This window comes from Euprymna scolopes, chromosome 10 (genome assembly GCF_053919585.1).
Source record: "Euprymna scolopes isolate OS-2025 chromosome 10, ASM5391958v1, whole genome shotgun sequence".
Taxonomy (NCBI): domain Eukaryota; kingdom Metazoa; phylum Mollusca; class Cephalopoda; order Sepiida; family Sepiolidae; genus Euprymna; species Euprymna scolopes.
In genome coordinates, this window is record NC_136491.1 from 7,143,761 (window position 1) to 7,159,056 (window position 15,296).

At 30.4% G+C, this 15,296-nt stretch overlaps 1 protein-coding gene across 2 annotated transcripts in view; it reads right to left on the reverse strand.

Moving 5' to 3' along the window:
• Positions 1-14,555, reverse strand: part of LOC145286400 (uncharacterized) — a 55,828-nt gene extending 41,273 nt beyond the window's left edge. For both annotated transcript variants that reach the window (XM_080135325.1, XM_080135326.1), the window contains exon 1: positions 14,437-14,555. In XM_080135325.1, the coding sequence (XP_079991451.1) occupies position 14,437 (1 nt within the window). In that variant the 5' untranslated portion in view covers positions 14,438-14,555. The remainder of the gene's footprint in view (positions 1-14,436) is intronic.
• Between the last annotated feature and the right edge of the window lie 741 nt (positions 14,556-15,296).

The following is a 15,296-nucleotide window of genomic DNA, read 5'->3' on the forward strand; positions in this document are numbered from 1 at the left end:
ACTAATAAATAAGAATACTAATAAATATGAATAGTAATAAATAAGAATACTAATAAATAAGAATACTAATAAATAAGAATACTAATAAATAAGAATACTAATAAATTAGAATACTAATAAATAAGAATACTAATAAGTTAGAATACTAATAAATAGTGATACTAATAAAAATACTAATAAATAAGAATACTAATAAATTAGAATACTAATAAATAAGAATACTAATAAATTAGAATACTAATAAATAAGAATACTAATAAATAAGAATACTAATAAATAAGAATACTAATATATATGAATAGTAATAAATAAGAATACTAATAAATAAGAATACTAATAAATAAGAATACTAATAAATAAGAATACTAATAAGAATACTAATAAATTAGAATACTAATAAATAAAAATACTAATAAATTAGAATACTAATAAATAAGAATACTAATACATAAGAATACTAATACATCAGAATACTAATAAATAAGAATACTAATAAATAAGAATACTAATAAATAAGAATACTAATGAATAAGAATACTAATAAATATGAATACTAAGGAAAATACTAATAAATAAGAATACTAATAAATAAGAATACTAATAAATAAGAATACTAATAAATCAAAATACTAATAAATAAGAATACTAATAAATAAGAATACTAATAAATATGAATACTAATAAATATGAATAGTAATAAATAAGAATACTAATAGATAAGAATACTAATAAATAAAATTACTAATAAATAAGAATACTAATAAATAAGAATACTAATAAATATGAATACTAATAAATAAGAATACTAATAAATAAGAATACTAATAAAAATACTAATAAATAAGAATACTAATAAATAAGAATACTAATAAATATGAATAGTAATAAATAAGAATACTAATAGATAAGAATACTAATAAATGAAATTACTAATAAATAAGAATACTAATAAATAAGAATACTAATAAATAAGAATATTAATAAATAAGAATACTAATAAATAAGAATACTAATAAAGTAGAATACTAATAAATTAGAATACTAATAAATAAGAATATTAATAAATAAGAATACTAATAAATAAGAATACTAATAAGAATACTAATAGATAAGAATACTAATAAATGAAATTACTAATAAATAAGAATACTAATAAGTTAGAATACTAATAAATAAGAATATTAATAAATAAGAATACTAATAAATAAGAATACTAATAAATAAGAATACTAATAAATTAGAATACTAATAAATAAGAATACTAATAAATAAGAATACTAATAAATAAGAATACTAATAAATAAGAATACTAATAAATTAGAATACTAATAAATAAGAATATTAATAAATATGAATACTAATAAATATGAATACTAATAAATAAGAATACTAATAAATAAGAATACTAATAAATAAGAATACTAATAAAAATACTAATAAATAAGAATACTAATAAATAAGAATACTAATAAATAAGAATACTAATAAATAAGAATAGTAATAAATAAGAATACTAATAAATAAGAATACTAATGGACAAAATAAGGGAAAATACGATGCAGCTGAACGTAAACCCTGAACTTGTATGAACAACATTGGCTGATAGCAATGATTTTCGATCGTAGGTAACAAAACTAAAAAAGGGTTGAGAACTAAAATACGAGGTGCCTTTAATAAGTTTCCAGACTTTTTTTTTTACATGCATTTAAAGTTGTCGCAGACTATTGAAAATTCAAGATGTTATTGCTACACATCTTTTGAGATGACTGACTAATTTTTATGATTTCAGGTTCAAATGAACAGCTGCAGCAGGAATTGAAATACGCTCTACTAAAGCTATATTGTCACAGCTGGTGTATTTCAAAAATGCAATCTGGATGTGAGGACACTTTAGAAGAATGATATGTAATAAAATTCTGTTTAAACTTGGAAAAAATGTCACAGAAACGTATGGAAATGCTTCAGACTGCTTTTTGGGCCATCTTGCATGAATCAAGCATCAGTTTTTGAGTGGCATAAGAGATTCAAGGAAGGCGGGTAGTCTTTGAGGGATGATGAGAGGTGTGATAGGAGTAAAGAAGTCAGAACACAAGAGTTAATTTGCCAAATAAAGAATTTCATGAATAAGAACCGTTGTGTGTCTATAGAGACAATAAGTGCACAGTTTAATGTCAATGTGGAAACTGTTAACATAATTATTTGCGAGGAATTGAATATGTGGAAGATTTGCGCGAATGCACTAGTCCAAAACTCCATTCTTATCACAGACTATTTCACAAAGGTGGACATCAAGACATTTCCTCGCCCTCCCTATAGACCAGATCTGGCTTTCTGTGACTTTTGGTTATTCCCTAAGCTCAAGGAAAACCTTAGAGGCTGTCGTTATGAGACAGTTAAGGAGATGAAAGAGGCTGTAATGAGGGTCATTAACACGTGCACAAGAAAACTTTCAAAGGGCCTTCCAGAAGTTTTTAGAACCATACAACAAGTGCATTGCAGCCGGGGGAGATTACTTCGAAGATGACTAGAGTTTCATGTCTGTGCTATCAATGAAAGAGCTCATACAAAAAGTCTGGAAACTTATTGAAGACACCTTGCGCAACAAATAAATGTTACCAAAGCCAAGATAAGTTATTCTTCCACCTACCTGGATAAGTTTTTACTGTTTTAACTTATTTTAAATTATTTATTTACTTTGAAGCAAAAGTAGTGTCGACTATGTCGAGTTATAATAAATAAAAAATGGTGGTTAAATTCGTCCGGTTTCTATCGTCGCTAATCGCCCCAAAATCGAAAATTAAACTAAATACTGATAGAAACACATCTTATAAATGTCACCAATTGTTAGAAAATGCAATATTCTACCAGTATTTTGTTCAATTTTCGATTTTTGAACAATTATTGATACTTGACCATGGTTCGAAAGAAACCTACATTTTGTATTTTATTCTAACTCAACAGATTTTACTGTACTTTTATTTTTAAGAAAAAACATGTTAAAACAAGTGAAGCATGCATGGTCCCCCGTGAATGCACAGTGAACGAGGCATAAAAAATGACTAAGTTCAGCATTTGCCCATCCCCCCATTTAGCCCCAAAAGTCCACAGGGGACATCAAATCTTGGTGAAAATGAACAAACGATGCAGTTTTAGGTCCTAACATATGTAAATTTGATTTCTGCACCATGCAAGAAAAGAAATGATTAAGTCTATCATTTGCTCCCCCATTTTGCCCCCGAAATCCCCAAGGCCTTAACATATTGAAATTTGAGTTGAAAACCACGCAAAACTGCTAAATAGACATACACAGAAAAGTTTGAACAAATATGGTAAAATAGTCCCAAAAATGGAATGTTTTTATTAGCCCTAAAAGATTCCCTGGGGCACACCCAAGAGTTATCGCAAAGTATAGACAAACAAAATTATATAGAAATTAGTTAGTTACAACTTTTCAGAAAGTATAAAACTTCAAGGTATCAATTTTTTTTAATAAGCACAAAAGTGTTAATTTTAGCCATTTTAACCCGAAAGGTACCCTGGGGGCAACGAAAGTTTTCTCGGAAAATCCGTTCTGTTACATTTTACTTGTATCATGTTTAATTTTTGTGAAAAAATTCAAAAAATTCCAAGGCGTAGTTATTGAAAAAAGTGTGGATAGACGAACAGACGAATAGATGAATTGACAGGCCACCCTCCTTTTGTCGGGGGACCAATAAGTTAAAATACAAAACAACTTATCCAGGTAGGTAGAAGAGTAAGTTAGCTTTATTTGTTGTATATTTATTTTTTAACTCCATTTTGTTTGCTATTCTGTAAATTAACCATTTTGTTTGCTATTCTGTAAAATAACCATCATAGCAATAAGCTAGCTAGTTACACACACACATACACACACACACACACACACACATATGCCAGAAACACTTTCAATTTTTATTTGTATTCATGTCGAAAAATAAATTTGTTGTAAATTTTAGTTTACAGAGTTTAAATCAAATTTTATTATGTACTAGACCACCCGTGACCCGTTGGGTCAGTACGTTATATTAGCTATGGAATTCATGTATGAGCGTGACACTTGTGGCATAAAGAAAATAGTTTTTTTTTACATAACAGAAGCATTTCTATGAAAGTATATTAAAATGAAAAAAGAATATAGATAGATTTCTATGAGTCGTTCTGTTTATTATAATTGTTATTTTTTTTTTAATTACAGTTACTGAATTATAAGTGGTTGGTCATACTTATAGGTAAATATGCACTGAACAGGTATCATAATCCTTATTATAGTTAAATTCAAATTTTGATATATCATCTTTTAAATGAAATTGTTAGTTGAAAGTACAGAATAATAAAAAAAACACTCTCCACATGTTAATAATGGCTTTTTAGATAGAAAATGAAAATAAAATGTAACTTTTTTCATTTAATTTAAGCAAACATTCAGTACCCATTGTGTAAAGGAAAACACTATTTAATGTAATAGAAATGTGTGCATTTACCGATTCAGCTTTCCGTTTGGAAATGTAAACAGACGACTTTAAAAAACATGGGAAGAAGAAAAAGAAATTTTTTTGTAATAACGCCCTCTAGTAAAAAGGTCTGCATTAGTTAAGGGGGATAACTCTATCCAGTTTTACATCGCTCTCTTTTTCTCTCTCTCACACATACACGTAACTATTTCTCGCGTACGTAACGAAAACAGAGGGAGTAGGAGTGTTGAAATCTATTAGAGGGAAAGTGAGAGGTGTTTTCTTTCCATAAATTGTATAGGGTAATATTTCATATTATTAATAGATTCATAGATAAATAGATTTATAATATATATTATAATTATCTATGAATCTATGTATTATTTGTATATATAAATAACTATTTGATCAAATTAAATGAAATTGTTTGTATTAAAAGCGATATAAAAATTCCGGAATTGGAATAACGGATTGAAGACGTTGCTATTTACGCATGCGCAACCGGATGTTGAAAACCGGAAATCTGATTGCAAACATACAAGATCCATAGACTTTTAGTATTATATAGATATATATATATATTAGTTGCTTCACAAGGCCACAGGGGAGACAACCGAAGCAGAAAAACTGAAGCTGGCCTGCAGGACACTATGTATACAAATGTAGGCAAATTTGGACATATTTTATTAATTTGAAGATATAAGTTCTTTTTTACTAATTGTCATAAAATTTTAACCATAGAATAGTAATGTAATCTTCAAAAAGCCTGCAAATTTTCATGAGTTTCATTCCATAGAATCAAAAATATGAGCATTTCAATATTCAATTTGGCTACCAGTAGGTATACATCTCTCTCTCTCTCTCTCTCTCTCTCTCTCTCTCTCTCTATATATATATATATATATATATATATATATATATATATATATATATATATATTTCGAGTTAAAACTCCTACTAGTGAGACATCAGCTTGGGGTTATTAGCTGGTTGGATGACCGCGTCCCTTGTTGAGACATAGTAGGTTCATTTCACAGTCGGATTTCGGCGCGGTTTGCTTGATCTGTGTTGGTTAATTGAAATTCTTGTGTGCAGGGCGTTTGCTCAGTTGGTAGAGTGCTTGCCTTGCATGCAAGAGGCTCGGGTTTCGAATCCTGAGTTCGGATGTGTCTAACTGACGAGCCCAAATGAGGGCGAAACTCGAGTCTTGGACTTCCGGTTCTTTGACTGTCATGGCTCTTTTGGGCTGCAACGTTGTTTGGCTGTGGAATTTATTATATACAATCTCTCACATTCTGAAAATATATATATATATATATATATATATGGCGATTAAGCTTAATCGCTATATATATTTTATAACTTACTACCTTGCACTACCTACGTATTGAGCACTGTTGAAGTAAATACTTAAAGTTTATGCATAAATCTATACTTTCGTATATTAATTTGTGTGGTTAAAGGAAGTAGTCATATATATATATATATATATATATATATATATACAAACTTTTTTGACAATATATATATACACAGGAGGCAAAAAGAAAGTCCGCACTTGTAATTTTTTCAAAAACTGTAAATTTAAGCTACATTTCATCTGTTTAAACAGACTATACCTAATTTGTTTCACCTTTTATTCCTCTATAATTTTACCTGTTCATATTTAACTTTTAATTGAAATATTCTAGTGTTCGCGTCAATTTTAAAGAAATCTCTTCAAATTGTGCAGGCAAAAAGAAAGTCCGCACAATGGAAAATTGTTATTTAAATGTAACTTTAGGACATTAATGCAACACAAATGCAACAGGAACACAATGAACTAGTTAATACTTAGTAGCATAGCTCTTCTGAAATTTGACAGCCTGCAATCTCGGAAATTCCTTGAATTAGACTGCAATGTAATACTCTGGGGAAAAGGCATCCCACTTTTCTTTAATTTTTGTTGAAATTTTATCATTGCGTAGCTGTTGCTTGATGTAATGCCATACGTTTTTCGATAGGATTGAGGTCTGGAGATTGTGCAGACCAATTCAAACACGAAATATCATGCCCTTCCAGGAACCTGGTTAAAAGTTTATGACGGCACTCCAATGATAGTGTTGAAAAAAATTTCCCCCATACTTACAAAACTGTTTAAACGTTGCCTTAAGGAGAAGTGCTTTCCAACACCCTGGGAAACCTCATCAGTATGCCCTGTATTTAAGAATTCAGGTGATAAGTCATCTCCCTCTCAGTACAGACCAATAAGTCTCCTGTGTTTCATGAGTAAGTTGTTGGAATCCATATTAAATAGATAAGTAGTCAACCACCTCAGCAGAAATAACCTTCTTAGTGACATGCAATATGGTTTCCGTTCTGCTAGATCTACAGCAGATGTGCTAACGGTTATATGTCATAGGATTAGTGAATCTCTCGACAAAGGCTTCCTTTCTAGGGAAATTGCAGGCCTTCGATAAGGTATGGCATAAGGCCTACTTCACAAGATTTCCAGCTACGGTATAACTGGAAATGTTTTCTTAATTATTAAATCATTTCTCTCTGATAGGTTCATAAGAGTAGTAGTTGATGGGCAGAAATCAGAGGCCCTCAGTATTAATGCTGGAGTCCCTCAGGGGTCCATCCTGGGCCCAATTCTCTTCTTGATCTACATCAATGATCTCCCAAAACACATACTTAAATCATTTGTTGATATCTATGCTGATGACACGACTGTGGGAGAAGGGGTGGCTGGTTACTTTTAATGCATCTAAAACTAAACTCCTATCTTTACATCATCAGCACTCTGATCCCCATCTGGCATCAATTGAAATGGATGGCTCTCGTCTTAGTGAGGCTCCATGTTTTGACAAGTTTCTGGGTTTGACCTTTACTCTTGATCTGAAATGGAATACATACATCAAGTCTGTTGCCAAGGTCGCTGGGAAACTGATGGGATCCTTCTACCGCTCCAGAAGATATCTCACTACTGATGCAATTCTCTATCTATATAAAAGCCAAGTACGTCCAAGGATGGAGTACTGCTGCCACATCTGGGCAGGAGCTGCTAAAAACAGCCTATTCTGTCTTGACAGAGTACAAAATAGACTTCATGGCTTAGTGGGGAGGGATTCCCTTTTCTCTTCCCTGCAACCTCTCTCCCACAGAAGAGACGTTGCGAGCCTTTGTTTTATCGTTACTTCCAAGGCAAGTGCTCGTCTGAGCTCCAATTTTTGGTCCCTCTCTCGCCAATCTTTCACAATAAACACCCGTCTAGCTGAAACCACTGTCAAAAATTTTCCCCACTCTTTAACTGTGCCAAAACCAAAACGTAGATTCCATGAACAAAGCTTCTTTCTTAGAACTGCATGCCTGTGGAACTATCTTCTGTTTGCTTGTTTCCCACCTGACTACAACTTGGATTTCTTCAAGTCCAACATAAACAAATTCCTGATGAACTGCCCCCTTAAGTAAGACACTTTATCAAATCTCCAATACTAACGATTACTACGACATTATCCCATTGATTACTGTACACGCAATAACCCTTATCCCCGAGTGGCTTCCGGGCCTTGATAAGTGGTGACCTCCATGTTCAAAAAAAAACCTCTTGACATTGCCAACTATGTGAATGGGAGCATTATCTTGCATGAAGATGGGATTATCATCCAAATTCCGACCAAAGTAGGGTAGAAAATGCTCAGTAAACATATTAATGTACTTGGTCGAATTAATTCGACCTTGCAAGCGAACTATAGGCCTTGGACTATTGGTACAAACAATGCCCCACACCAAAAATGAACCTCCACCACCTTGCAGCATTGAAACTGAGCACCTAGGATTAAATTTTTTGTCTTTCCTCCGACGGACGTACTGCCTACCATCACTGCCTAGCCTATTGAACTTGCTTTCGTCGCCAAAAAGCACTTTTGACCAATATGAAGAGTCATGATCTTCATTGCATATGACAAAGTCCATATGGTGCTTTCTGTTCTTTACAGAAGTCATTGCAATATATCCTCACAAATAAAATTCCTTTAATCTGTTCTTGACAGTAGAAAGGGAGCACTTTTTAACAAGATTGCACTGTTGTTGGATTTAGGGAGCTGTTTCAAATGTGTCTCTTAGGCTGCAGATCTTGATAGCATTGTCTTCCCTGCTATAAGTAACACTAGTATGACCAGATTTAGGGCCATCACGAACACTGCCAGTGTTTTGGTGCTTTTGCGCACTCTTTTGTACCGTTTTCTCATCATATTTCAATCTGCAGCTGATTTCTCGATTGGATAAACCAGAACGGTGGAGATTAATGAGCTCCTGGCGATCACTAAGTCGTGGCACATAGACTAAATGTTATGCTGTATAACCTGGAACAACAACAATTACGATTAGAGATGCTTTGTTGCCTGTTGGTGAATATTTTAAACTAATTTATCTAAATTGTGATTCATTTGCTCTATTGAGCAATTTTATTAAGCTGGGATTGTCTAACATAAAATATTACGTCTAATAATATTTTGTAATATATATATTATATATATAAGTAAATAATATATATATACATACATATATATATATATACATACATACATATACAGATATATATATATATATATATATATATATAGTAATTTATAAAATATATATGGCGATTAAGCTACACTGAATATTCGGCGTTTCATCCACTATAGGATTCGTCAGGCTTATGCGCGAATTCTGTGGTTGTTTTTCGTTTTTATATATGTTGAGGATTTTAGTTAGCCAATCAGCTTTCTAGTATCTACCGCGCCCCTTCCTATCAACCAATGGGCATGCATTTTATCGAACAAAGGATCTGTTTTAGAACTAGGTTAGTGGTTTAAGGCAGGTTTATAGGTTTATATATATAAAAAAAAGAGCAGAAATGAGGAAAATCGTCTGCCTTAAACCACTAACCTAACGCGGTGGATACTAGAAAGCTGATTGGCTAACTAAAATTCTCAACATATATAAAAACGAAAAACAACCACAGAGTTCGCGCATAAGCCTGACAAATCCTATAGTGGATGAAACGCCGAATATTCAGTGTAGCTTAATCGTCATATATATTTTATAAATTACTAACTAGCTCTACCTACGTATTGAGCACTTTTGAAGTAAATACTTAAAGTTTACGCATAAATCTATACTTTCGTATATTAATTTTATCTGAGTAAATGAAGTAGTATATATATATATATATATATATATATATATATATATATATATATATATAAAGTCTAAAGAAGTTTTAAATCAAAAAAATGCAAAAATAAAAATAAGGAGTGCAGTTTAAATTGTAATAATATAATTCGACTTCTAAAAAGTTTATAATGCCATAAAGAATTCATTTATATAAGGACAAAAAGGCATTACCTAAAGTTGTTAAATAGAAATAAACTTAGCACTTGCATGAGTCGATTTTGCAAAAGTCTTCAATTTTAAAACAGAATGTAACTACATAAGGATGAAACGAGAAAACCTTAAGTAAAATTTTATCAATAGAAAACGGGAATCATCAGCTGCTTACTATGTAGCTGTTTCGGAGATTTAAAAACAGGACAGCTGTTAAATACATAGCTCTCCAGTGGATAATATCATTTCCCCAATAAAAAAAAATGTAAAATAATACGGTTACTATTTTTACTAATATATGAAAAGAAAATCGATAAATTAAATAAAATAAAAAAAATAAAAAGATAAACTATTAATAAGTAAGTTTAGGATTACAAGATCCATTCTGCGACATGTTAACTAGCATATAATTGCTATGAGAATAAAAATGCATAAAAGCTTAAGTACCTTTGTTACCAGAAAGGCAAATAGATAAGAGGAAGGAAACCTAGCCATAAACATATAAAACCCCAATATATAGTCTAAAGAAGCTTTGAATAAAAAAATGCAAAAATAAAAATAAAGAATGCAGTTTAAATTGCCGGAATATGCTTGTAGCAAAATTAAATATTGAAATGCTCATGTTTTTTGGTTCTCGCGGACGAAACGACATGAAAATTTGCAGTTTTTTATTGTAATACTATTCTGTGGTTAAAATTTCATGACAATTGGTAAAAAAGAAGCTATATTTTTAAACCAACAAAATGTGCCCAAATTTGCCTACATTTGTATATATAGTGTCCTGGCAGGCTAGTTTCAGTTTTGCCACCTCGGTTTTCTCCCCTGTGGCCTTGCTAAGCCACTAATATTACTTCAAAGTAAAAATGTTCCGAACGATAAATTATTCCAAAACAGCAATTATTCCCTCTTTAAAGCTCAAAATAAGGAAAGCAAGAATTAGGAGGCTGCTTAAAGTAAACCTTGAACTTTTATGGACTTTATATATATATATATATATATATATATATATATATATATATATATATATATATATGCATGTCTGATTAAAAACTACTGAGTTCGTCTTTTTTTCAATTTTGCTAGTAATCTTTTCTATTTGCCGAGTGATCTTCCCTGTTTCGGCTGGTAGATTATATAGTATGGCGCCCAGTGGTTGTTGATCGACCATATTCTGTAGCGTTTTCCATTGGTACTTCTGATTGTCCTTAGGAATGGTTATTGTTGTTGCCGTTCTTTTATCATGGCTTGGGTGTTTGTTCCAATATCGAACGCGATTCGGTTAATAAGGGGCTGTAGTTTTTAATTAGTATAACTCCTAGTAATTTAAGTCTTCGTGTGCAATTTTTAAGATATCAAATTGTTAGTATTGTTAGAATATTTCTTATTTCAAAACAAGAAAGATCGCTCGGTGAATAGAAAAGATTACCAGAAAAATTGGAAAAAGTCATGTTTAATCAGACATGGATAAATAATGACTTGCTGCCAAAGTATACAAACATATATATATATATATATATATATATATAAGAACAAGTAGTTAATAAAACGTGTTAAAAAACACTTTGAAAAAGAGTTTAAACATATTTAATTTTAAAAAGGAAACACTAAATAAATGGATAGTCCTTAATCCGTGGAGTTTCGAAGAAATACTTTCCTTCTCATCAAAGGGTAGGAATTAGCAAAATGCGGGATCGGATTTTGCTTGCAAAAGTATTAAATGAAACTACAAGTAAGTTATAGATCTTATTTGATAACAAAAAAATGAAGCAGAGGGAATAGGGTGAATAAAAAAGTGATTTCACGTGAATGGATAGTCTGGTGAAGGGTAAAATTTCCAATGACAGTAAAATCCAAAAATTCAGAATCCAAGAAGTTTATATATATAAATATATATATATATATATATATATATATATATATATATATATATATATATTGCATGTTGTGCCCACGTGTATTCCTTTTAATATATTTAAATATGTATGAATAAAAAATCAATACGAAAAATATATAAATGTTTATATCTTTTCTGTATTTATTTCATATGTTGACGTGTAGGAATACAAAAAGTATTTTGAAAAAAAAAAAAAAACAAGAATGTTTCCTTCACTGAGGAAGATCGAAGGATCGGTCGAAAATATGTGCTTTTGAAGGAAACATTCTTGGGGGGTTTTTTTTCAAAATACTTTTTGTATTCCTACACATCAACACATAGGAAATAAATACATAAAAGATATAAACACTTATATATTTTTTATATTGATTTTTTATTCATACATATTTAAATATATTAAAAGGAATACACGTGGACACAACATGCAATATATATATATATATATATATATATATATATATATATATATATATATATATATATATATATATATATATTCAAGCAAATATTATTAAATGCGATGGAGACACTTTGCTTTATGATTCTTGTTTTTAATTTTTCGATTTTCCGCATAATCTGTTTTGTATCAACGTCAAAAAAAATATTGATAAAAGTTCCATAGTTGTTGCTGTCACGAACGTTGTCCCGGCGAATAACCATGCATCTAAATAATACTAGTGCTATATATAAACATTTGATAAAAGAACATAACTGTCACGCCTCCAATCTTAGAAAGGTCCTCGTTGACAACATAAAAATTATACAACATGAAAATACTATTAAAAAATAAAAATTCTTTAAGCGTCATATATTCGAACCCTTCAACCCACTATAAATGATATCGCATTCGAGAAAAGCAGTAACGTTCTAAAATGTCTTGCGTAGTCTTGCGAACTTGCTGATTTTAATGCTCGAATTTTTAATCGACTTTTCATCGACTCTATGTATTTTAACTTATGATCACCTAACGCCGTTTAATGTATATTTTAGTTTTCACTTTTAATTCTCTTTTTCGCTCCTTCGCACTTTTACTTCAACACCTGATGATGATTCGTGGACGAATCGAAAGCCCTCGTGATATGACCAACTATGGAACTATTATTAATATTTTTCATTTTGATACAAAAAAGATTAAACGGAAAATCGAAAACTTAAAAAAAAGATTCATAAAACTAAGTGTGTCCGTTTAATAATATTTGCTTGAATGAAAAAAATGCTGCATAAATATACCAATTTTATATATAATATATATATATATATATATATATATATATATATATATATATATATATATGTATATATATATATATATATATATATATATATATATGTATATATATATATATATATATATATATATGTATATATATATATATATATATATATGTATATATATATATATATATATATATATGTATATATATATATATGACTACTTCATTTAATCACATAAATTAATATACGAAAATATAATTTTATGCATAATTTTTCAGTATTTACTTCAACAGTGCTCAATACATAGGTAGACCTAGGTAGTAAGCTATTAAAATATATATGGCAATTAAGTTACATAGAATATTCCGCGTTTCATTCTTGTAAGCCTGACGAATTCTCACGAGAATGAAACGCTGAATATTCTGGGTAGCTTAATTGCCATATATATTTTTATAACTTACTACTATATATATAATTGAATTCATTCAAAGCGTATCGCAAAAACAATAACAAATAACATCTAAGTAAATCACGATATATCCAAACAGTCATGCAAGATGGACGAGACGTAAGAGTTTAGAATCCTTGTCGTGGGGTCCCGATTTCGAATCTCGCTAAATTCAGCCACTTTGAGGACTCATAGATGACGAAACACGTGTCAGTGGATAATTATATTTAAAAAAAACAATATATGTGCTTCTCCCCATATGGGGGTACCAAATTGGTTAAAGGGAAAATTATTTCCAACTCGCATTTAGGCAAAAATGCACTTTCGTAAATAACTGACTTCATTCAAAACGTATGGCAAAAACAAATAACACACACACACACGCACATATATATATATATATATATATATATATATATATATATATATATAAAATAAGAATTACAGTTAGGTTTAACAAAATGATCCAAGATGGCAAAACTAAAGTAAATTATAAATATTAAAGAATTAATATTTATAAAGTAATCTTAACCAGATGTAAAAGCTCGATAAAACCAAAAAGGAGATAGAGCTTATAATAAGAACAAGTAGTTAATAAAACATGTTAAAAACACTTTGAAAAAGAATTAAAAACATATTTGATTTTAAAAAGGAAACACTAAATAAGTAGATAGTCCTTAATTCACGGAGTTTCGAAGAAATACTTTCCTTCTCATCAGAGGGTAGGATTTAGCAAAGTGTGGGAACGGATTTTGCTTGATTTAATACTTTTGCAAACAAAATCCGTTCCCACACTTTGCTAAATCCTACCCTCTGATGAGAAGGAAAGTATTTCTTCGAAATTTCGCGGATTAAGGACTATCCACTTATTTAGTGTTTCCTTTTTAAAATTAAATATGTTTTTAATTCTTTTTCAAAGTGTTTTTAACATGTTTTATTAACTACTTGTTCTATATATATATATATATATATATATATATATATATATATATATATATATAAACTTCAATACTACAAGCGATAAGATTGATGGATAAAGCGATTTATAAACTTACTTGTTTAAAAGCTGGGATCACAAATATTAATGCAAGCAGGAAGTTCTGTTAAAGTTGTGACAATCACCTGCTGATTACTTGTATATTGTAAAAGTTACTAACATAAATTCTATTGAAAGTCAGTCATCCATATCAGAATACGATATGTGGAAATCCCTAACACGTAATAATAACAATAACTATAATAACAATAATAATAATAATAATAATAATACCCAAATGACAATGTTGACAGACTCTGCGTGAAAAGAAAAGACGGCGGGAGAGAACTAGTTTGTATAGAAGACTGTGTGAATGACACAAAAAAGAACTATTAAATACGCAATACAAAATACTGAAAGGGTAATTATGGCAGCAAGATACACTGAAAAAAATGAACAAGACAGAATACAGAGAGACAAAGGATAAAACGAGAAATGAAAAATGGAAAGAGAAGCAACTCCATGAAAAATTCACAGGAATGACAAAAGATGAGAAGAACGAAAACTGAGAAATTGAATCCCTAATAACTGCCTTATCCGGTGCAGAAACTTGGCCAGTGTACAAACTGGTAGCCCGCAAGCTCAGCACCTATATGATGAGACACCTCCGACAGATTTTAAATGTCAAGTGGTATGACTTTGTCAGCAACAGGGAGATCCTATCACAAGCCAACCTCCCAAGCATGTATGACCTGCTCATCCGGAAAAACCTGAGATGGGCCGGCCACGTAAAAAGAATGGAGAACTCCCGACTACTAAAACAGATACTGTTTTCACAACTGAAGGATGGGGTACGAGGCATAGGCAGACCTAAGCTCAGGTTTCGTGACACTGTCAAACCAAATCTAAAGGACCGGTTGATCCCTACTGGAAGCTGGC